General features: G+C 40.8%; 1 protein-coding gene across 1 annotated transcript in view; it reads right to left on the bottom strand.

The window, feature by feature from the left end:
- Nucleotides 1-4615: 4615 nt before the first annotated feature.
- The window catches only part of LOC121295790 (teneurin-1-like), a 162838-nt gene continuing 141503 nt past the window's right edge, over nucleotides 4616-25950 (bottom strand). The window contains exons 23-32 of the mRNA XM_041220838.1: nucleotides 24914-25068; nucleotides 20793-21159; nucleotides 19084-19594; nucleotides 16509-16681; nucleotides 13975-14210; nucleotides 13512-13805; nucleotides 12906-13293; nucleotides 7877-9097; nucleotides 7175-7317; nucleotides 4616-6559 (exon numbers count right to left, since the gene is read on the bottom strand). Coding sequence (XP_041076772.1) covers nucleotides 5807-6559; nucleotides 7175-7317; nucleotides 7877-9097; nucleotides 12906-13293; nucleotides 13512-13805; nucleotides 13975-14210; nucleotides 16509-16681; nucleotides 19084-19594; nucleotides 20793-21159; nucleotides 24914-25068 — 4241 coding nt within the window. The 3' untranslated portion in view covers nucleotides 4616-5806. The remainder of the gene's footprint in view (nucleotides 6560-7174; nucleotides 7318-7876; nucleotides 9098-12905; nucleotides 13294-13511; nucleotides 13806-13974; nucleotides 14211-16508; nucleotides 16682-19083; nucleotides 19595-20792; nucleotides 21160-24913; nucleotides 25069-25950) is intronic.

Here is a 25950-nt window from a genome sequence, read left to right as displayed (position 1 = left end):
GCCAATAAAATAACATTCCTTAAAATACGACCCTTTATTGAACAGATAAAAAATGTGTCTTGAAGGGCAAACTATTAATTAATCAAAGTGGTTTTTAATGTTTATTGTAAACCAATTCAACTGTAAGGATTAGGTAGCTACTATGTAATTACATTATTAGTCATGCAACTGAAACATTAAAAACCCACCGGTTACTTGTGTCACAGCTGTTTGTTTTGTTATTTGGTTCTTTTTATAAGCAGCTCTAAGGACTGCAACCCTTAATTAAAATGCTATCCAGTGGTGAGGGTTTCTACTGTACCTTCTCTCAGTACTGTATTGTGTGTGTGTATAGACTGTTACTAATACTATGTACCTCTGAACATTGACTTGTAATTACTTCAGATGATGATAAAAAATAATTGAATAATCAATAAACAGCTCAGACAACACATGCAGTGGCTTGAAAGTAGTTTTAAGTTGTTTCATCTTTAGAATTTGGTCTTTTTTTTTTTTTGTTCCTTTCAGGGAAAATGCCATTGATAATTCGGGTGATTAAATCACTGTGAATCTAGCCCATTAAATCTGAATGCAGAGCTTCTGAATATACTGTTGCCTTATTGCCGTACTACTGGACTCTACTGCTCTGATCAGTAGGGTGGGCCTATTTCTGCGAACGTTGATATTCATCATGTCTTTTTGTGTTTGCTTTAGGTGGAGACGTGTCACGACACCATGATAGACGACGCTCTGTTCCACGATGCATGGACAGCTTCGTATCCAAATTTTATATATCTGTAGACACATACTTCCACATGGTGTACCTCTTGGATATATATATATATATATATATTATATATATATATCTTATATATAATATAATGATATATATTATATTATATATTTTTAAAAAAATCTGTTATCAAATGCGCAAAAAAACAATATCATTAAAAAGATCATCTAAGTATCCCGGAAACCACAGACGCATGAAAGCCTTTGTTTTGTGCACAGCAGGCAAACTATTGGATTTGTTACAGAGACTGGTGGCAGCGCAGCATTCATTGTTGTTTTTGTCTTCAGCAAGCTGTTGTAGCGAAATTAAACCTGAAGAAAAAGTAGGGAGAGCATTAATGCAATGCATCGCCTCACAGACCCGCGAGAGGCTATCCGAGAGGAGCCAAGATGCATCAGCGCTGTTATTAGCTTGCCATTGTGCCCTCATACTCCACGTATAAAACAGCACCCTCTGGGCAGGAATTCATTTGATACTACACCTTGCTTAGCTGCACAGCCCTATTGCAGTTACTGTGTCATTGCAACGCCACCCTGTATTAACAAAGCTAATGACTTCAACAAGGTATCAAGAATGAAACGACAGCCTGAAACTGCAGAAAGCTGGATGACATTTGGAAGGTTTATTATTCAAGTATTTGCATTCTAATACTGAAGGACACCCGTTTACAGTAACGAGGAACCCACACTGTAAATGTGTTAATAATTCATTGAGACACAGCTGATAGTTTCTTATTTTTTTATGCTGCACAGATTATTTTATTTAAGCGATTTAAACTATTTCTTTGATTTTAGCTGGTTTTCAATTTTGAAATTGAAAATGGTGTGTTTTCCTATATTACGGATCCAAAGCAGGGTGTAGCCCTTGTGTTACATGTCTTTTGCATTTTGCCTGAGATTTATCTTATAATGGTTCTCAATGTGATTTTCTCTTTTTATTGATATGACACGTCATTTGTATATTGCGTAAATGCACATCTTCAAATTAATATTCTCATTAAAAACATGATTGTGTTTCCTCAAAGCAAAGTTCAATGAATATTTTATAATGATGTGATCTCACAGGGCAGTTGTTCATTAGGGAAGCTGTATTATAACATATAAAATGCACTGCACAATTAATTTTTTTAGAAATGAGATGACACTTGTGTGCTGCATCACAGAGTTCATGTCAGTCATACACTGCGCTTCTGCTCATGCAACCTGACTAAAAATAAAGACAGCATTGATTGTTTGGTAAATGTACATATAGATGCATTCCTGATTTAGTTACATTCTGTTTTTCAGAAAACAACTGGAAAAATAAAAAAAGAACTGAGTTTAAAAAACAAACTAGACAGCTGTACAGCTACACTGTACCACAACGTGCACCCGACATTCATGCCTAGATTAATTAGCTCATTTCCCTTCGCTGTTGCCTTTTGGTTTCACGGCTTACTCAGATGAGCGGTTTGTTGGGTTCTTCTGATGTTGCCAGAAACACGAATACATTCGCTAAAAATGTAAAGCTTGTATGTCTGCCTTAATGTCGTGTCTTTTGTTTGTTTGTTTGTTTTTTTTAATCATTTATTCTGCATATCTTCTAATTGCACTGTACATACTGGGACTCTATGCATTGGTATGAAGTGGGTTATCTACAGAATAGGTGGAAAGCAGGTAGAAACAGTAATGCAGGCAATCCAGATCCTTTATGTTGTGCATGTAAACCAGGTCTGAGCTGGAGTCGGGTTGTTTTTTAACAATCAATTTAAATGCTAATTCCTGACGTGGAGATCGTTCTTCTATTATAGGTGAATGGGCGTTGTATTGCATAGTGTACTAGTACACTTGAGTTAGTTTACAGTAGTGTATAATGATATATAATGTACATACTGCACTTAATTCTGCAATTGCTTTAAATGCCACAGAGACATTTATTAAGAAAAAGAACACACACCAGAGGTTGATTTGCACATTTATTTTTTAAAAATGAAAAGTTCAAAGTCCTTTTTTTTTTTTTTTTTTTTTTTTTTTTTTTTTTACTCAAATTCTCACACAATATATTAACTTCTCTCTCTCTATAGCGCGTTGCTGCGGAGCACTTGTACAAAACACATGCCTCGGGTGTGAACCCCAGAGAGAGAAATGCATTAGAGGGTTTTCATCACAGCCAAATCACACCACCCCGCACACTACACACAGGAAGAGAGCGGGAATACATCATTGGAGCACATGGTTTCCTAGCAACAAGCTTTCCACGACACAGACCCAGTGTTCTGGTTGGCTTCTAGTGCGTTTTACATTTATGTATCTGAGGACAAAGGCAGAAGCAGGTTTCAGACTCGCAACAACACAGACCAGTGGACACGTACATACAGTAGTTTGGGATTTGTATATGTGTGGCTGTGAGAGTTTTGCTTGTTTTTTTCCAAAATCTGACATTGATAGTAAAGACTGCAGAATTGCTTATTTTCTGAAATCTTTGAATTGAAGGAATTAGAGCTGTTTGTGTGTGTGTGTGTGTGTGTATGTGTGTGTAATTATAATATATATAATATATATATAATATATATATATATATAGATATATAATATATAGGGGAGCTCCACAGGCGACCACAGTTTTCATTTAGTGTATTTGTTTGTATTAAGCTTTTGTTGAACTTTCCAGCCGATTTGAAAACCCCATCTAGATAAAATAGAAGAATATCTTATATGATAAATGAACACAAGCCAGACACCCGTTTACTCCTAGTTGAATTATATTCCTGTGGGAACCCTTAAACAGAAAAAAAAACATTATTCTAACATCTTTTGCATTGCAGCCTTCAAAAGTACAGACAAAATGATCCAATGAGAGCTATGAAAAAAGGCATACATAACTTCAAAACAGCCGATAAAAATTCTAAGGTAAAACTAAGCGACTAAGCCAAGTAGACAAAGGTTTCTACAGTACTGCACTTGCAATGACCTTTACACAACTGGAGTAAATGCTGCCTGCTTTCTAAGCACGACACACCTCTTCCTTCCTAAATCAATACATTCACTTGTACAAAACTTTTTTTTTTTTTCTTGTGATGATTAAAGCGGCTGTGTTTCGCAATAAACTTTCTCTTTAAAAACTGCAATGGATCCTGCTATACTTGCAGCAGCAGGAGGTTATTAATGTCATCTGCCAGCTCTGCTGTAGCTCAAGAAAAAAAAAAAAAAAATCTCAAACACAATTATAAATCTGTGTTGAAAAAAAGGATCATCTTTGTTTTTGTTATACTGATACAAAATGTACAGGAAACGTCAGCAGAGCTGTTACTTTTAAAAAAAGTATAACGCAGCATCCTTCTCAAACACCTAAAAGCAATCGTTTCAGCAGTATGTGTCACTACACATTTAAGATTCAACCAGCATATCTTTATGAAAAAAACAATCAAGACTATATATATATATATATATATATTTTTTTTTTGCCCTTGCTTTATCAAGGGTAGAGAAACTCTATTTTCTGCCATAGCCTTGGCATTTCTAGGAAATCCATTACTCTGAACTGACTGATGACACATTGCTCTCCTTCCACAAGAAAACAGCTTTTCCATATGCAGTAGACACAAGATTCAGTATTCCTTTTTTTTTTTTCTCTTTGTTTCTTTACTAGCCTTCGGCCGTTTGCGTTACAGTATTACAGGATTTCACTAAGTATACAGTATATCTTTTTGTATTTTCCTTTATATATATATATATATATATATATATATATATATATATATATATATATATATATATATATATATATATATGTGTGTGTGTGTGTGTGTTTTGTATTTTTATTGCCTGTAACTTGTATACTTTTTATTTTAATTTCTGTAAGACGCTTTTGATAAAAGCATCTGTTAAATAATGAAATAACAATAAAAAAATAATACAGTAAAAGATAATCTGATCATACGTTTTGTTCTTCAATATCTTTTTTTATAAAACACAATGCATGAAGGGGCTTTTATATTGTAGACACAGGGGAACCAGTAGACAGAGAGGTACAGTTTCTGGCTAGTAACCAGCCTGGCCTGGCCCAGGTACTCTGATTCAGTCTTCTGGACTTGATGCTACTTTGCTGCAGGTCGCAGCACATGAAAAGCTTCACTGAACTGTCCTTTCCAGTTCACAGGCAGAAGTCGTGCGGAATATCTATGCGAAGCATTCGGTACGGCACGTTCTCTGGCCATGGCTCACAGTGCTTCCATGTGTGTTACTGATTTATTAATTTATTTTTAACTAAAAGGCACAAGCTCCACCCCAACAATACATTATATTACAATAATGCACAGATCTGAATTGTATCTGTACTATAATGCATTCTGTAATTTTGTTGAAAAGTAACCTCTATAGAGATTTAAGCGTGGATATCTGCACTTTGCAACAGGTACAGTTTCAAAGACATGACTGCTTCTATAGGTTATAAGCAGTGATGTTGACACTTAATGACTGGTGACGATGTGTGATGCATATCCGCTCTGTTTGTTTCTTTTTAAAGCACTTCCTATTTACGCTTTATTTGTGATTCGTGTAAATACTGTAGATCATTGTTACCATTTAAAAATACATGAAGAGGCTTGACTTGCTGGAGGGAGAACATACTCCCATCACTACGGTGAGCAGAACTTGCAGGGCTTTGGGTGCACACACAAATTACATTTGCCATAAAACAAGGCAGGGTAGCAATCACCATACTGTATGGCCTCACTTATTTATTTTTTATTTACAGCAAAAATATTTTCAGTCTGAAACTGAAATCAACTGTCATTGACTGTAATGTGAAACACCGAAACTGTTTTAAAGGCTTTACAAGCCTTGAAAGCATGTGCCACCGTGATAAAGACACTCCCAATGAAACAATAGTAAAATACCATCATTTGTCACATTTAAAGGCAGTTGGAAATGTCTTTTCCAGTTTTTGTTGTTCATACTATATTATAGTTATCATTCTAGAAAAAATAAATAAATCATTGAATGTCTACAAACAGGCAGTCTTTGGTGAAGGAACGTCAGGCAGTCAGTCGTCGCTGTTACCTCCTTCCTATTTCACTCTGTCTCATGAAGTGAATGTTGTTGGCACTGTCAGCAAGATCTAGATACTGCTCCACAGACAACACAAAGTAGCCATCGTAGCCCTGCACCCTCCCTGTGCTCAGCAGCTGGTGTTTCTCGCTCTCTGTCCATGCCCTAACACCTTCCTCCCCCTCCTGCAGCCTCCTCTGCTCTTTAGTCCAGGCCTGCGCGACTGCCCTTTGCCTGGCCATTTCTAAGACGTGACCCTTCTCTTCCTCTACAGTGGCCCCGTAGCGGACATTAAAGCACAAGGCAGCGTGCTGGAGCTGAATGTCTGCAAACCGTCTAGTCCTTCCGTTCACAACGGATGTCATCTGGGACACAGTGACGTTGATGCCGTTCTCTAAAATGCGGCCTCCCCCAGTGTTGCCGATCACAGCCAGGTCCTCTTCCAAGGGACCAGACTTGATGAAGTAGTGGGTGTCGCTCCCGTCGATGGTGAAGTGGATTCCCTTCAGGTAAATGCTGTTGTTGAGGATGGCTGCGATGCGTCTGCTGTCCTCGTTGGCAACCCCAATGATACTGGCGGTCACAATCTCATCCATTATAGCGAACTTCACTCCTTTCCCAAAAACTGAAGGCATGGCGGAAAACCTAGGGCTCCTGTCCTGGCAATCTTGATCTTCTCCGAAGTGGGTCATGGGGAGGCGATCCAATGAGATGAAGTTTCTGAGCTGTTTCTGAAGCTCACACTGAATGCCGAGAACAACCTAGGAGAACAGAGAAGGGATAATGAAGTCAAGGGTTGAGAAAAGCAGTTATTGAATGCTTTCAATTGACCATTGGCCTGTATATTATCTCTTAGCAATGCACATGCTGTGAGTAACAAATTGCTTAAAACATCCACACAAGCAATGGCTTGCTAGTTTGCTTCCCCAAGCTTGACAACATTTCATTCTAAGCTGGAGGGCTAAACTGGGTTCTAGCAACTCAGGCAGAGAATAGAGAAAGGATCAGTGTTCAAATTAACCTGAAAATATTAAACTACCAAGCCTAAACTGTTTTTATTCTCTGCAAAAACACAAGCATAAGAAAATAAAAAGCTGGGCATGTTAATTATTGTGGATAGCTCCTCTACGTGTGCTTTAGCTGTTCCAATGTTCTTAATAAACTAAGAAAAAAAAATGAAACATTTAAACCTCTATTTGTTGGCGAGTTTACAACCATTGAACTATATCATCCCATTTCGCTAAGTTAAAGTTCAGGCACAGGCCGGAGAGAGTGCATGTTGTTGAAAAAACAATTTCATAATTAAGGCTTGCGGCAATAACCAGTGAGCAAGCCCAAACACACAACGCCTTTGTGCCACAGTTGTGCTGGCTCACCTTGCTGGGGTCCCAGTCCTGTGTCTTGGTCTGCGTTTGCATCAGCTCGTAGGTCTGCTCCATGCTTTGGACATCAGGTTTGGGGAACCCCGGCACCACGTTGTGAAGCTGAAATCCAAATAACTGGAGCCAGCTGCCAATGTCTTCAAACAGAGAACAGTATAACATTTTAATAAAAAGATACAGCAAAGTGAAGCCATTGAACACATGTAAGAAGTGTGTATATATATATATATATATATATATATATATATATATATATATATATATATATATATACACACACACATACATGAGAAAGATACAGGTTTTTACTTGTACCATATAATACCACAGTTTCATTGCTTATTCAGGCTGTATTTGACCCTAAACACTATATAAAATATAGATATGGTTTTGCTTAATCCCAAGGTCTTTTACTGCATTAAAAATGCCCCTTTTACTGTAGTTAGGGTAGTGGGAGAGTCATCACTGGCATATGAGTCAAAACAGCATCACCACAATACCTTATGAATATACTGGCATTAATGCTATAGTGTGACAAAACTACATTTTTCTGTCAGAATTGCATACAAGCTTTTTATAACCGTTTTTTTTCATTTCATTACATGAATTAAGTTGGGGATACAATGCCCCAATAGACATTCCACTGACCACTTTAACCAAACTGTTTGAAACCAGTTAACACCCAGTGTTCCTTACCTGTTGTGTACTGCGTGACGTCCTGGAAGTACCCGACTGGGTAATTGTTTTTGAACGAGTAAAGATTGAAAGGTTTGGGGACACTGTTCAGCTCCGCCCACAAATCGTAGTTTGGGGTGGTCCATCTTCCTGCTATGACATCATAATCCCTTCTCCCAAGATGCACCAGTTTGGTTAAAGGATCGTAAAGGCCGCCGTGGAAACCAATCACAATCTGGAAATCGGGATTGGAGTCCTGAAATATGTCTCCATAGGGGGTGAACAAGAGTTCCTTGATGATCTGGCCTTTGCTGCTGAACACAGCCAGGGGCGTTCCGGAGTTATCACAAGCGACATAGTATTCTTCCCCGCTGCTCAGCTCCATGGCTATGAGGTGCCCTTGAAGGTCGTAGTACAGGGATGTTATCTCAGAGCTGGAGTGGTTGTACATGTGGGTCACCCTGGTGGGCTGTGTGAGATCGGCGTAGAAGAATTGGAGAGGAGGCCCCAGGTTCGACTTGCTCACCACTCTTCGTCCAAGGCCATCGTAGCGGTATTGCACACTCCAGCCAGACCCTTTGTTGTAAGCTTTTCTCAGGAGCCCATTGGAATTGTATTCAAAGACGTCGCTGCCTCTCATTCTGAGGAAGCCGTCTTCATCCATTCTGTACTGGATCTCCCCTAACCTGGTGATGCGGTCTCTAAGGTCATACCTCAGTGGAGTGAGGCGGGCGCTGTTGCCGTGACTGAGCAGGTTGATGTTTCCGTTTAGGTCGTAACTGTAGCGCCACTGCGGCCTGTCGTTGACCGACACGGTCTGAAGCTGGCTGTCCGCATCGTATTCATAGGAGTACCTGGTGATGTTGGTGTCCACGCCGACCCTGATGTCACAGATAACGGTACGGCCCATGCTGTCGTACTGGATGATCATCCAATAAGCTATGGATTTGAGGATTTCGTACTGGACCTCTATCACTTGGCCATTGGCATTGAATATCTTGGTGTGCTTCATCACATGCGTAGTAATGACCTGGTTCAGATCATAGTTGATAACGCTAAATTTCCCGAACTGTTCCGTCCGTCCCGAGACATCAACGTAGCGGTAGAGGTCAATTGGGAGAGGAGTCTCGTTGATCATTGCCTGCATGCTGGTGACCCGGAAGTTGTTGTAGCTGTAGTCAAAGCGGGCGTTCACGAGACCTTCCTCGCTGAACCTGAAGATCTGCCGACCAATCAGAGGACCTGGACAAACGAGAAGCAGAAGGGCGGCAGTCACGTCATTTACCGCTGAGGAAACAGCGCATCAGTACAAAAACAAAACCAAACAAAAAAAAATATGCTATGAATTTCTGTGCTTGTTTATTCCCCTATTGGTGTTTACTGGGGATTTTATTTTTTAAACTGTCTGAAAATGTAATTGACCGACTCTTTCTGGTTCTGCCCAAAAGCAATTCCAGAGTTTTGACGTGTTGAGGCATCCTAAGAACTGCTCAAATCAAATAACAGCACGCATGGGAATCACAGTGCACTGTACCACTATTACAACAAAATAGAGTAAACTGCACAATAAATAGGGCTAAGGGAACACAAAATAAATAGTAATCTCCAGTGTTCCTTTGGTGTTTATAGGATAAACACTAGTTTCAGGTTTTTGGTTTCAGGGGTGCCTTATCAAATGCTCATGATAATGTATTCACCTCTGGATCACTTACTGTATATAAAAGTATTGTCAAGAAGGAAGTGATGTAAAAATAACAACATCATGGCAACAACATAATGAATATTGCACACTGGTGGTTAGAAAAAAAATGGCTGGGCATAATTATCTTTGAGGGGACCCAAATATAATGATAATGATAAGACTCTATGACAGATTAATTTGTTTGTCTTAAACCTCCATGGCTCGTGATTAATTATTGATTATTAACAGTAAAGCGATAAAGTGGCAAGAGTTAAAAGCAAGACCAGAGTTACCATACATCATGCAAGTCACATATTGCTCATTCAAGTCACATCTATGGAATTTAACTCAGACGCTGTGTGTGTGTGTGTGTGTCTATATATATATATATATATATATATATATATATATATATATATATATATATATATATATATATATATATATATATAGATCATTCTCGCTGTTTTACTTGCGAAACATGCAAAACAGTGTTACGTATGATACAAGATTAAAAAAGGGGAACACCCATACATATTACACCTCATAAATAATCTGAAAGTGTGACATATTAATAACAAAGCATCAGCTAATCACAATGTCCCTGCAAAACCATGGCAATTACCATAACCTTCTCTCATCCTGGTTTCATATTGAGTCTTGTTTAGTGCTTGCCACATCAGCACGGTTTCTGTTTTAACAGAGGCCTATCGCTTCCCCTCATCTCTCCCTGATTGCTTATTTCAGACCACATTATCGAGGCCTATCAAAACTCAAATTAAAAAAAAAAAAAAAAAAAAAAAAACATTTGTTAAACTGAAATAAGATCAGTTAAAGGAAGGTTAAAGTCAATGCCTTCCTAGTTCAAAGTGATAACCCTGTATGAGCAGCCTTGTGAAGCAGCACACAGATAATCTGAAACTACAGTGTGGAGGAGGATAGCAGGGTGAAGGGGCTTCCTGAAGGACGCTCAAACTCTCTCGATTATAGCTTTGCAAGTGTCATCTCTCCCACTACAATGCATAACACATTGATTTCAAAATGTCCATGATTGTACAAGGCTGGACTCCAGCATACTGCATGCAGAGTTGTGGGCACCAGTTAAGCGCCTGGCTACACCCCCAAACTCCTCTGACGATGGCCTCTGGATTAGTTCTCATTGTGTAAGGCTGGATTCTGTATCTCTCACCTAGACCAAAGCTACATCAGTTTAAAACATCTTTTTAGAATTTTATGCATTTAAAATTTGTAACTAAATCTGTGTATTAAAAACTCACAGCGCCTTCAGGTTTTCTCAAACAAAGGCACACTATAAATCTAATATTGAATTGTATTTTATTGTATTATATTGCAAAGATTCACAAGACTCACTGCATTCCCAAACTGAAATTCAATTTTCTTTTTGTGTGCTGTAATGGCTTAGCCCACTGAATTAAATGGAAACGCAGCTGCATGCAAACCACTAACCTCACGCTTCGAAGACGAACGTCTTACCATGCAACTAAAAAGAGCAAGCTCTGTAGACAAGAGGTAAGTGCAGGTATTGTGCTGATGTCAGCGTTATTAACTCATCAGCCCTAGGAGGAGATCCATCACAGTGCCAGGGCTCCCTAGTAGCGACCCGCTGATGTAAAGCGCCTTCTGATGCCTGTGGAGCAGGGCTCTATTGAAGTGTGTGCTTTTGCTGTGTTACTTGTTTGCCTGTATCTGATGCCTGTGGAGCAGGGTTCTATTGAAGTGTTTGCTGTGCTGTGCTACCTGTTTGCCTGTATCTGATGCTTGTGGAGCAGGGCTCTATTGAAGTGTGTGCTTTTGCTGTGTTACTTGTTTGCCTGTATCTGATGCCTGTGGAGCAGGGCTCTATTGAAGTGTGTGCTTTTGCTGTGTTACTTGTTTGCCTGTATCTGATGCTTGTGGAGCAGGGCTCTATTGAAGTGTGTGCTTTTGCTGTGTTACTTGTTTGCCTGTATCTGATGCTTGTGGAGCAGGGCTCTATTGAAGTGTGTGCTTTTGCTGTGTTACCTGTTTGCCTGTATCTGATGCCTGTGGAGCAGGGCTCTATTGAAGTGTGTGCTTTGCATTTACCTGTTTGCCTGTATCTGATGCCTGTGGAGCAGGGCTCTATTGAAGTGTGTGCTTTGCTGTGTTACCTGTTTGCCTGTATCTGATGCCTGTGGAGCAGGGCTCTATTGAAGTGTGTGCTTTTGCTGTGTTACTTGTTTGCCTGTATCTGATGCCTGTTGAGCAGGGCTCTATTGAAGTGTGTGCTTTTGCTGTGTTACTTGTTTGCCTGTATCTGATGCTTGTGGAGCAGGGCTCTATTGAAGTGTGTGCTTTTGCTGTGTTACTTGTTTGCCTGTATCTGATGCCTGTGGAGCAGGGCTCTATTGAAGTGTGTGCTTTGCATTTACCTGTTTGCCTGTATCTGATGCTTGTGGAGCAGGGCTCTATTGAAGTGTGTGCTTTTGCTGTGTTACTTGTTTGCCTGTATCTGATGCTTGTGGAGCAGGGCTCTATTGAAGTGTGTGCTTTGTGTTTGCCTGTATCTGATGCCTGTGGAGCAGGGCTCTATTGAAGTGTGTGCTTTTGCTGTGTTACCTGTTTGCCTGTATCTGATGCCTGTGGAGCAGGGCTCTATTGAAGTGTGTGCTTTGCATTTACCTGTTTGCCTGTATCTGATGCCTGTGGAGCAGGGCTCTATTGAAGTGTGTGCTCTGCTTTGCTGTGCTACCTGTTTGCCTGTATCTGATGCCTGTGGAGCAGGGCTCTATTGAAGTGTGTGCTTTTGCTGTGTTACTTGTTTGCCTGTATCTGATGCCTGTTGAGCAGGGCTCTATTGAAGTGTGTGCTTTTGCTGTGTTACTTGTTTGCCTGTATCTGATGCTTGTGGAGCAGGGCTCTATTGAAGTGTGTGCTTTTGCTGTTTACCTGTTTGCCTGTATCTATTGAAGGGCTCTATTGAAGTGTGTGCTTTGCATTTACCTGTTTGCCTGTATCTGATGCCTGTGGAGCAGGGCTCTATTGAAGTGTGTGATTTGCATTTACCTGTTTGCCTGTATCTGATGCCTGTGGAGCAGGGCTCTATTGAAGTGTGTGCTTTGCATTTACCTGTTTGCCTGTATCTGATGCTTGTGGAGCAGGGCTCTATTGAAGTGTGTGATTTGCATTTACCTGTTTGCCTGTATCTGATCCTGTGGAGCAGGGCTCTATTGAAGTGTGTGCTTTGCATTTACCTGTTTGCCTGTATCTGATGCTTGTGGAGCAGGGCTCTATTGAAGTGTGTGCTTTTGCTGTGTTACTTGTTTGCCTGTATCTGATGCCTGTGGAGCAGGGCTCTATTGAAGTGTGTGCTTTGCTGTGCTGTGCTACCTGTTTGCCTGTATCTGATGGTGCAGATGAAGCCCTCGTGCATCAAGTGGATTGTTTTAACCACGCCAGAGGAGTCATCGTAGGTGAAGGTCACCAGGGTGGTATCGTACAGGATCTCGGACAGCCTGGACTGCTTGGTGTATCTGTAGAGGGCTCGGCGGCCCGTCCCCAGGTACAGCGTCTGTAGCAGCCTCCCATCGCGGCTGTAGTCCTGCATCACTGCGTCACTGCTATCAGGCGGGGTGTAGATGTTCCTGTAGTATCCCACGGACAGCATGGTCTGGAGGCTGTGTCGCACCATGCTGGGCATAGTGATGGAAACGAGGCGGTCAGTCTGATCGTACTCGAAGATGTACCTTCGCTGGCTGTGCAGAAGCAGCATTACGGACTACAATAAAAATGTAAAGAAAAGAGAACAAAAATAACAATTCTCCAAAACACACATAGAATGAAAGATTCTATTTTCTGTTTCGTTAAGCATACTGCTATTGTTAATAAAAAGGTATGGTATATAATATTGATACATGGCACTCAAATGCATTGCAAAACAAGCAAATAAACTAATCAGAATTAACAAAGAAAAACCCAGTAACAACAATACTCTACCTTCTCCAGGAAAGTGTAGCTCCATATTTTGCCATTAGCCCACATCCTGGAGACTATCCTCCCGTTCTCATACTCCAGTCGCTCTGACCAGTTCCCCCTCTGAATGCTGGTCAGCAGCCCAGCAGGGGAGTAAGTGACATTCACCTCGTTGTACTTGCTGCTCGGGGACCAGAGCACGGGGCGGCCCATTTTATCATAAAGAATCCGAAGGGTAAACTTGCGGTGATCGTCGTAGATCTTGCCCACTCTTGTTGCCTGATCGAAGTCAATGGACAGCAGGTTTCTGTTATGAGCCTAGTACAGATACAATAACAGAATATCAGTGACATGTGATCAAGCTCAAACAATCACACCAGCAGCCAGGCATCCCAGCAGTGAAAATATATGGTGTTAATGAGTGCAACATTCTGTCAACATAATTTGTTGTGTGCATTTCACAGAGTTGCTGATCAGAGATGATTACCCTGAGGCGCCTCTCGAAGGCCGTGTAGTTCCTCTTGGCCTGCTCTCGCCGCTGCCTCCACTCGATCAGGCTGGGGCTGTGCTCGCCGGGCAGGGTGATGTTGCACTTGCCCACGGTGGGGTTCACCACCCCCGCAGAGATGTGCGGCTCCGTGTTCAGGGTCAGCTCCATGCCGCTGGCGAAGGTCACGCGCAGAGAGCCGTCTGCACTCACACGGTAGGTGTTCTGTGCATGGTCTGGAAAAAAAAAATTCAACCAGATAAACATGTGGCCATTTCTAGAGCCCTTTCAATAAACTGTATAATTGATTTTTTTAAGAAGGAGAAAAAAAAAAACATGCACATGCCTCTAAACTTTTAAACTAATTATATCATACACATACAGGACCTTCCAGCCAGCTAGAAATTCAGCAATCCTATACACGCATTATTAGATAGGCTGTATATAGAGAGTACAAGATAGGATTGCCTACATTTCTGATTTTGTTTGTAACACCTTGTGTCCTAATATTTATAGCATGACAGTGTATATTCCCAGCCCCCCCCGCCCCCAAAACCTACAAAAAGGCAAGTTAGAAAGAAAAAAAAACTATAGTCTCTGATGCACTAAAGATTTTATTTTATACTTTAGATACAAATGGTTCAAAGTCTGAACTGCAACCTGTTTTCTTTTATTAATTGTTGCCCTAGCTTTAGTACCCCTGCACTGCAAAACAAATCTCCTTTTCGAACCACCAGTAGATAAAAATGATATGCACACATTTGAGTGTCCAGCGATGTTCACGCTTGGTGGAATTGATACTTGCACACAGCACGTAACTGTCGTTTGGCTCACGCGAGAGAAAGAGCAGAACATCCTGTTTACCCTCATCGGGTCTTCACAGACCACCAGCTCTTGACACCTTTGCAGAATCTTCTCACCAATGAGGCTTTAGTACAACAGATGTCTTTCCAGACATGCATTTGATAACATGAACCTGTCATCTCATTTACACTCGCAAAGCAGACGTGTGAATAGATGGCTAGGCACAGCACTAACACTGTTTCACCAAACAAACTGAAGTATTACCTGGTGATTAAGTACATTGCATCATTATGGAAATGACACTTATTTAAGAGCTCTTATTAACACGTTTAATGTTTGTTAACTTCACAAAGAAACGGGAACAATCCAGGTGCTGCATTTTTTTTTTTACTGAAATAAATAAATGCATAAATAAGGAACTAAATAAATGCATACATGGCAAACCTGAATAGCAGATTATGTCAGTAATGATGAAAGCATGCAAACTGAAAGCAGCTTGAGATCCTTTCCCGCTTCGGCATGCAAAGAGCCCTATTTCAATATATTACAATCGGAGGACATCGATCATTCCAACACGTCCACAGTGGCTTAGAGCCGAGGAATCCTAAACCAGGAAAGCAATCAGTTGACTCCATGTTTGTGGATTTCTGTAAATGGCCTGCATGCTTGTAAGTGGGAGCTTTAAAACTGCTCTATTTATCCCTGGAGCCCTTCTTCTGTTATAACATCTAGGAGCAATTTATCTTGCTAAGGTAGAAATATCCCTTGCAGTCCCACCCCTCACCCCCTGGTATTCTAAAGGGAGGTTAAACTAAACTCTAAATGGCTTTTGTGGTGATCTGATGGGGTTCTGTAACTGTGCAGAACAGCAAGGCTTTATGAATGTGGTCCTTAGGGAGCCTGCCTTATATGAATAAAAACCTCTAGCATAGAGGAGAAAAAAGAAGCCCTACCACTGCCATCTATGACAGAGCTGCCACTTCAGTGAGGGGTGTATCCTAATGCTGAAGGTACCCTGCCTGCACTAGGAGCCTGTTTAGGCTCATGTTATGTAGTTGAAATCTCTAAAGATCTTCCAGGAGTAATATGATTCAATAAAATACAGTACGAATCATTAAATGGGACTACATACCTCAGTGTGTTCCCAGTTGAATTGAACCGATGGGTAAGTCTCTTAACTGGGGACACAGTAATACACAGATGTGCATTCACTGTGTGACTTGTTCATAAAGCTTTAACACACCGGTCGAGACTGCAGTCAATTGAGCAGCAAGTGTGTGATGTATGAATACAACCCTTCATTATTGCCACTAGAGACAAGGGATTTGTATCAGTTTGATCCAGGGTGTCTGCTTGGGTGTGCCGTTTACAGTGAGAACGCTTCTTAAAAAAAACTACAATGACAAATGCTACTGGCCATAAAATTACAATAGCCGGGTCATTCAAATGGTCAATGAAGCACCGACCCTTTCTGTTCTTTAATTCCTACTAAAGTGTTATAAAAATGAACATGGTATCAGCATTGGGTACTGAACTCTTTGGGCAGATGATCTGCCTAGCACTTAGTAACCACTCTCATTTCTAACTTTAGAATAGCAGCAGATGTTGTGTCTGTTGTGGGCATCAATGCGGTACGTTCCCAGTACTGCAGAGGGGGAAGTGTATCACCAGGTCGGGCATGTCACATTACACACACACAAGTTAACGTCTAGCAGCGGTGTACTGCTCACCTTGCCGCAGTGTATAGATGGTATTGGTTGCTGAGAAGTTGGTGACAGTAACAAAGTTCTCCTTGTTTGAAGTGTCCACTTCCACTCGCACAGACTTCTCCGTGTTGCTCTGGAGACTGCTGACCTCTCCGGTAGGGAAGGTCACGTTGATCAGGTGACCTTCAGCATTGTACCTACACACAGGCACGATTGTTATTCAATGCAGACAGCCGTGTCACAACTGCATCTCCTAGCTGGGAAAACTAGAAACTAGAAGAGTTAGGAAAAAAATAAACCTTTCCAACATGCTGGTCAGGTGTTTACCACGCACCAGTTATATTTTTGGAGTTCATTTCTCACTCTGAAGCCTTTACAATAATGGTACAAGTTATAGGGTATAGTGTTAACCAAATAAATGGCATTGAAGAATGTGTTTTGGTAAGTCACTTATAGGTAAACCAATAGGTTAAACTACACTGTTCAACATACAGTGGTCTAATAGAGGGTTAATGCCTGGATAGTCAGCTGCTGTAGCTTCCTCTCATCAGGTGTCTTAATGTTGTTAATAGACTTTCAGAGACATGTGAACAGTCTGTGCTAGCCAATGGGAGTAAATAATGGGGCACAGATGATACAACAACTACTTGTAAGTCCTATTAGTCTGATATTTGAATCCAAAGTAGGAAGGATTGACTATTGATCACAGTTTAATTCAAATAATTTGTGTTTATAAAAGTTTAGGTATAAGAAGAATATGTCAATGTAAATATGCATTTATACACTTTATACAGTATATCTATCTATCTATCTATCTATCTATCTCTATCTATCTATCTCTATCTATATATATCTATATATATATATATATATCTATATATATATATATATATATATATATATATATATATATATATATATATAGATACACACTGTACTTTTGTATTATATCAAAGAAATATATGCATTAAATTAACATTTGATATGTTTTGAGATTGACACCATCAGCATTGTTTAGCAAAGAGGGATCCGATTCCAAGCTGTGTGCAATATCCAAATGCTGACATTTGAAAGCATATTTGCGTTTGTCTGTTTGTGATGTATTTCATTTCCAGTAAGCATTGATTTTAATTGATAAATGAGTATGCTGGTACAAGTCATGTTTCGCTGAAGCAGAAGATTGCGACTGCAGGTATATCTGAAAGCACTGCCCCACAGCACACACATTCAGACAGTAGAGTCTGCTTGGCTTGAAAATGCTTTTTACACTTGCTTACATACTGTAACTTAATTACATGTTGCATCATTCTGAAATTTCCAGTGCAGTAGAAGCAATGCTGCACCGAAGAGAACAGAATGCAAGGATGTGAGTAAACTGCATTAAATAGACATAAATAGACTCCTGGGATGCTATAATAATCTAAGCGTTTCTAAGAAACACATTTCTATAAAAACTTTGGAAAAATAGATGCATTTGTTGAAAAAGGACAACACCTTTCTTCTCAAAGAAGTAAGTTAGACTATTTAGCCTCAGCAAGACAAAACGTTGCAACAAAGGCTGCGTAGCTGTCTAGACAGATAGTCCATGGATATTACTGTTATGTAAGCCTTATATATACAGCACAGACAGAGGACAGAAAATACAATACAAACACACAGAGACATTTGTATTGTACAGACAGAACAATCTGGAATGTTTTGAACAATCTCGAATGTTTTATTCTGGTCACCATGCTGGAACACCATGTCTGATTTGTTCCTCGCCTGAGTAAATCATGGGGCTTGTTGGATTGGTTTGCGCATTTAAATCAAGTTCACTCCAGTACCTCTCTGAAATATCATTACAGCTATGCACCACCAGAGGGTGACGTGCTCCACAGAAAATAGCAACAAATTGTTTGTCAAGTAACAAAGAAACACTGGCCCCTGCGCCCCAAAGCTGAATTAAATTGCACCCTGGAATAAACTATTAAATAGTCGATAATAAGTGTCATAAATTCTAATTTTAAGAGGCCACTTGCCGATAGTGCCTTGGGCAGTTTTATTAGCAGGTTTAACTGCATGACAAATGACAATTGTTGGTAATATGTTCTGAGCTATACATTACTGTGTGGGGAATGTCATTGCACTTGCCTATATCCTCTGGGACACCACACCAAATTAAACAAATAAACACACATATAAATATCTGAATACAAATGTGGCAGTCTGTTGCTCTGAGCACAGGCAGTAACCTATATAAATGAATTCTAGCATTAGTGTCAGCCAAAAGAGGTGGTGATGACTCCTGTCTGTCGACAAGGATTTCTAAAAGCACCAATTGATAATAACTGCATACGAATTCTGTTATGTCAGAGCTGGACAAAATCTAACAATAATCTGAATCCTCCTGAGTCTGGCCCACACCATTAAATCAAGCAGTGATCAGTCAGATCAGTCCTCGCCAGGGGCACACACTTCTCTCTACTGCAGCTTCGACAGCTCAAATTAAAACAACACAAAGAAATCAAGAAGGAACGTGCGTGCTCACAACCGGGATCTGTAGGTCACAGGCCACCTGAACACTTCCAGAACACACCACTACAGAACAAAATCTTACTCATAAACTGTGGTCCATCCGTTTTCATTGCTTTTGGTTGCTAGGAGACCGCTGTTGCCATGGTAGGTGATCTGTGCGAGGTCGTGGCCCTGGGCGGACACCCTCTTCAGGGCCCCATTGTTGCTGATGGTGAGCCAGTAGACCTGCCCTCCAGGCACCACTAGCCAGAGGGGCACCCCATTGGCATCCCTCCGGATGTGCACTGAGTTTCCATTGCTGCTGATGATGGTGCTGAGATCCTGCTCCCCGCTGTAGGTGAAGTTGTAAATGTAGTCCCCGGTGATAAGGTTGAGTGTGTGGAGGTGGGTCCCGTTAGTGCTGAAGAGATAGAGCTCCTGATCTGCCGCGGAGGCGATCTCGTACATGTGCATGCGGTTCAGCTGAGGCTGGTTGTGGCGTATGGCTCGGATCCGGACATTGCCCAGGTCTGCGATGTACAGCGTGCCATCTGGAGACACTGCCATGGAGGAGGGGGCTTTCAGCTTGGCATCCCTGGCATATCCACCATCGCCTGAACAATGAACAGGGTACACCATGTGAATACAGTGCGTTACTGCATTACAGCATTACATTTTTTGAATTTTTTTGTCCCAGGGCTCATTGCAACACCTGGAATTATAATTACATCTGTGTGGTCAGGTCTAGCATTAGCTTTTATGGTTTAAAAAAAGTCAACAAAGGAGTTAAAAAAAAAAAAAAAAAGAGCTCACGATTCATTTATCTCGTCTGGAACAGACATCTGCTGATCAGTGTATACCCTTATTAGATAATGTTAAACGGGGGGGGGGGGGGGGGGGGGGGGGGGGTCTGGGGGTGGGGGGGGTGGGGGGGTGGGGGGGGGGGGGGGGGGGGGGGGGGGGGGGGGGGGGGGGGGGGGGGGGGGGGGGGGGGGGGGGGGGGTGGGGGGCTGCAAACGAAAGGACAAAGTTGATATTTCTAGCAGCTGTAGCACTGCTGCTCACAGTATGTTTGCTGTGGAGAGATGAGACGAGCAGGGGGTGGAGTTATGAGCTATCTCCATGAAGAGGGGTAATCATCTGCTAACAGCATGGTGTGATGGAAAATATGCAAACTACAGCACAGTACCACATCAAAACAAAAAGTGAACGCTTCACACCACTGCCTTCGCACACAAGTGACTAGGCTTGTGCCTTCCCCAAATGTAGAACCTCACCCTGACAAGATTGCATCTGTTAAAACACACACGTTTTGCATTCAAAAATCGAATATTATTATACAGAGGAGCTACACTGAGGATAATGTTCAGTGCAGTCAAACTACAATCTGAGCCCTGTAATGGCGAAGTAGCTTCACTGAAACTGTGGAAGCTTTTGTAAAAACAGCCACATGTGCCCTTTAGAAATACTATATTGACTATTTATAGATGTTTAATAGGTCATGTTGATTTGACATTAGAGAGGGGTTATTAATAGACTAGTGCATGGGCCAGAAGGTAATATCACTTCATTGCTGCACAACTCTATATTATTGTGCAATGCTAGTTTCTGAATTACAGGCTATTTTATATATTTAAACCATTCTGTCATTAGGGGGACAGTTGTGAAGTTGAAACTTTGCAGCATTCAGTTTACATGGTAACACAGATTAGGAATAACTATTATTAAAAACTAGGATGTTTGAAGATCTCAAAGGTGACCCAAAGCGAGAATATAAGGTTAATTTTCCGGGACGTTCCTTTACCCATCTACCTGAAAAGCAGTCGCAGTTGGGATCAATCTTGCAGTCACACTCTGTCGGCGCTCCAGCGATGACGGACATTTCCCCGTTGGTTGTGACTTGCTGGATGCGGTTGATCTTCCTCTCGTCCGTCTCCGCTATGTACAGAACCCCGTGTTCGGACACGGCGAGGGCTCTTGCTGACTCCAGGGTGGAGTGCACAGCCACTTTGCTCACCAGATAATGATCCATTCCAGGGACTTGGCAATGTATGGGACGTCCCGCCACAATCCTGACCCGGCCTTTCTCCGAAACTTGGATCACGATGTTGTTGTCCAGAATGTACAGCGAGTTGTCCAGAGGGTTTGCTGCTAAATCTGTTGGCCATTCCAGACGGACCTGCAAGGAAAAGATATTCTCCCTGTTACATAATGCACCTTAAAACCACCTGCTTTGAAGAAAGAGCCCTGGTATATACCTATGGGTGTAGCCTGCTGGGATAAGCCACAGCTGGGTTATTTTGAGGTCAATTTAGAGCACCAATGAATCTACTACGTTTTTTTGGGGGAGGTAATACCAAATAACTAGAGATAGGTAGTTGATATAATCCACAGTGATTCACCAGTGCTGTAAAATGTTCTGAAAAAACAGGTGCCCTAAGAGTTATGTTCATTATTTTTTGCAGATTATTTGTTTTGTTTTTTGGTTTGTTGTGATAAAAAAAGAGGCTATTCATGCGGATGCTATTGAAAACGTTTGTAATTGCTGGCAGAACAAAAACACAGCCAAAAGAACCTTGCAATAACACGTGTTGCAAATTGTTAATTTGTCAGCGGTTTGGTTTTTGCACTGTGTTGATTCCCTATGTTTAATGAGGGTGCTCCACGCCACCTCACAGACACGCATCTCTACTGAAGTGCAAGAAGGAGGAAATCACTGTTACTTGGCTTTCACTTTCTACCAGATGGACAACGTCGAGGTCCAAACATTCCAAAAGACAATGTTTTCATCTGATATCTATGGCAAGGTTGTTTAGTTCTGTATGGTTATATACAATAAATAAACATGTCATATATATAACTAATCCATTACACAAACATGTGTCCCATGCATGTCGATCATTCTTACTGTATGTCACAAAATTAGTTTGATAAAGGATTCCATAGATGATGAATCACAAGGAGATCTTCAAATCTCTGCTCAAAGTTATGAGGTTGGAACTGATGCTAAAGCCAGGTTTCAAATAGAAGGCTAGGTAACACTTTACACTGTGTCTCTAATTACTGTGTATTTACATAGTAGTTATTTCGTAAATACATGTGCACTTACACATAACGTTATTGGGCATAGCTACAATGTACTTGATGGGTGCATCTTTTTGCACAATATATGTAAGTATACTGTATCATAAAAGGGTTAGGGTTAGAGTTAGGGTTATATAATAAAAAAAGACTTGCACATTAAGTACATTGTGTCTATGCATAACAACACTTTAATGATGTGGAAGTACACATGCATTTACTAAGCAACTACTACGTAAATACACAATATTGGTGCTGTGTGGGTCTGCTGTCTTCGCGTGCTGAGAGACCCTGGGACTGCTCAGGCAAACACATAGAGACAGGTTTCCTCTGGGAGCTCTCCCTCCTGCCTGCTCGAGGTTGCTAATATTCCACTATTGTTTTGACAAGGTATAACGTGGAGGGCAAGCAGCCCCTATTCCCTTCCAGCGAGAAGCAGCCAGTGGAGAGGCAGAGGAGTTTCTAGAGCAAGGCCAGACAGGAATAACAGAGAGAGCAAGTTCAGATTTACAACAGAGGATCTTCGCAGGATTGATATCATTCTCCCTGAGAGTATGATGCACAATGCCTGCTTGATACACAGTGTTTATGCAAGGCAGTGTCGGCGTCAGGGACACCTAGTTCAGTGCAGGAAACAAGGCAGCTTCACAGCATAATCAATCCCAACCAGCAGCGGCAAAGAGGTCACATAAAAAAACTCTCAGTAAAACCTGGAATGGCTTCCAACTGCTGTGCAATGGGAGTCCTCTATGTTCCACAGTAGTGTCAGCCTGGCTGATCGTAATGCTCTCTTTGAGGAAACAGGTATATGAAACAAAATACAAATCTGCAAAACGCTTAGCAAAGCAATAGGGAAGGTTATACACATCAAGTGTGTAAGGGTTCACAGTACGTGTGGTAGATTGGCTCAACATAAAACTTCGGCCGCTACTCTGTGCATTCTGCTGCATTGAAACCTGTTGGAAGAGCTGTTTTCCGGAGGCTCAGACCCCTAGTTACGTGTTTTTAGGAGGCTTCGAGACCCCTAGTTACGTGTTCAGTATATTTGATCTTTCAGCTGATGATGTCGACAAGCTGTTTGGAAATATGCAATACAGTTTTGAGGAACACACCTTTCAGAAGACTGCTTATTGTATAATGGATGTAGTGTATTTACTTAAAACTTGCAATGCAATTAGTACAGCATACAATTCTATGTATGTGTGTATCGGTATGCATCCATGCATGTATATATGTATGTATGTATGAGTATATGTATGCATGTGTATATGTATGTATGTATGAGTATATGTATGCATGTGTATATGTATGAATTTATAAGCATTTACGGGTCTGTACTGATTAACTAAATACTGTACATTCTGATTAACATGAAACTTTCTTAGACTGAGGTTAGCTTCTTCTCCATCCCAGTACAATGCTCCTACAACGTGATTAATGTGGGGCAGTGATAGAGAACCCCTCCTTTACTGCTGCTCACACTGACTCTAGGACATCCCTTAGCAGGCACAACAAGAGACTTCCAGCCTTGCTGCTTTTAAACTTTTTATGAGTGCCTGTTATCAAGAGTTTTGTGTACTGAACCTTTATATAATAAGGACCAGATTAAGAACAATGGACTGAAGCTCAGAATTCTTCACATGCCGTGTCTTAACTGCTTTGAAAGCTGGGTTTCTCAAGGGGAAGCTGTGGTGCATTACAGGAGAACTCAACAGGCAATAACTCATGAAAAAAAAAAAAAAGTACACTTCTGTGGAAATGTTAATGCGTTAAAGTGAGGGAACATCATAATATAATTTAGCACCAATTAAAGAACAAGGCACTGAGAACTGTACTTAATAGCGCACCAACACTGTGTAGGAATAACAGCTGTCTTAATATACACTGGAGAAGGGGAAGAAATCATCACACCCAACTGCAACTGCTCATGATTTATCACACCCTTGACGAGTGAAAACATCCTGCCGATAATAATGCTTGTTATTACCAGTATTCTACTAAATGGCAATCTGCAAGCAACCTACTTGAATACTCATGTGTTATGCAGTTCAAGGTTTGCTTTTTTAATGTTGAAATGCCTTTTACTTTAATTTGTTTTATTTTTTATTATTTGACATTTCAGCTCATCCAGTCACAATTTCAGAAAGGCTTTTTTTTTTTTTGGAGAATATCTCATTATTCTGCATTGGTAGTCAACCACTGCACTTGTGGGATGGTTTGTCCATTCAGATCTTTTGCATGCACTTGAAATCAAACAGGGCTGTCGTCTGAAGTGTAGATGTACAGTATCTTCTTTGGAATAAAGGAATATGACTTTTAAAAAAAAACCATAAACGTCTGATAATATTCTCTTTAAACGGAAGATAATATTCTCTGCAACAAAAGTTTTACTATTTATTTTATTCATATATATTTTTATTTTAAATTTCCAAGCCTTCATTTCCATTTCATCAAGAAAGGAAAACAGGATTGCAGTTCAAGTACCTCAGCAGATGCATAAACAGTTTAATAAAAATGACTGCAAATACACGCCTGGCCGTGTCTGAGACTCAAACAGCCACTTAACACATTGAAAAGCTTTGCCCTTTCGCACACTTCAAGCCCCTTGCTGAGCTGCTATTATAAATAATCGAGGGAGGAAGACAAGTATAAATCTGGAAAGAAAATCACTTTTAACATGTTTGGCATGAAAACGGCCCGCCTCCAATTTCATGATAAAGCTGGAGCTGGAAGCAGCAGTTGTGCACGTCCGGGTAATATCTTCTGCAATGAAACGCTTTGTATGATTGCAGATCCCGGTTAGAGGGCGAACAGGACAGCGTGTACTGCGGTCACAGGCTGTCGCGGCATACCTGAGAGATGTCCATTCCAGAGTCACAGCTCAGTGGCTGGGTTGATGTCAGGCCGTTGGAACCAATTACAGTTGTGATCACGCCACTCTCGTCAATCTTCCGAATCATCGTTCCATCGACAAAGTATACGAAACCCTTTTTGTCGATGGCAATACCTAGAGGGAAGCAAAACAAAAACCAACAACAAATGACATACACAGATTTATTTAAGTAACTGCATAAACAAATGTGTTTATTAAACACAAAGGACAGGGTATTGGAAATACATGAAACTTCAAAGCAAAGGAAGAATGTTAATTTAGGCATTCCTGGGCGTAATTAATAATGTTCCACTCTGATTGTAATACTCCTCAGTGGGCGTGTCTGCTGCGTGTTTTATAAAAGGTATTCAAAGGGCATGAGCATTGGAGAGGGTTTTTAATAATGGTGACGTGTGCTTAGAAAGCTCACAGGTTGATTCAGCAGGCATGAAAATGGACACCTCTCTAAAATAAAGTAAACTAACATAGGTTTGATTTGACTGTTCAAAAAGAACCAGCAACAGTCTAAGCAGTTTCAGTGTTATCAAGCAATATTATATTCACACATTTTCTAAATAACTTGTGGGTTGAAACTTTGTGAACACTGTGAGAATTCACAATTGCATTCTAGGTTATTATGAGTTATTATCTAGGTTATTATTTCTTGCTGGCAATACTGAAGCCATAGACAAGAACAAAAGGTGTTAATGCCATAGAGTCCTTTAAGCTATAAACAGTATGTATAGTTTTACATGTTTACAGCAAAAAAAGCTGGATTTGGTTCTTCTGGGAGGTTTAGACAGGGGGAGGGTTTGGAAAGTGACAGCAGTGCATCATCTCGCTGACCCACTGTTTGTGGTGAATTTTAGCCACTTAAGTCAAGATATTAGCATGTTTACTTATTTAACCATAATCATTGGCATGACAGGGCAGAGCCATGCAGTATCCAGGAGTCAAAACGTAATATTGTATTCCCCAAGTTGTCACATGATTCTTAAGGACTGACGCACAGAGTAA

This window comes from Polyodon spathula, chromosome 20, assembly GCF_017654505.1.
Source record: "Polyodon spathula isolate WHYD16114869_AA chromosome 20, ASM1765450v1, whole genome shotgun sequence".
In the NCBI taxonomy this organism is placed as follows: Eukaryota; Metazoa; Chordata; class Actinopteri; order Acipenseriformes; family Polyodontidae; genus Polyodon; species Polyodon spathula.
The sequence above is the reverse complement of the archived record's forward strand: the minus strand, read 5'-3'. Positions and strand labels throughout refer to the sequence as shown.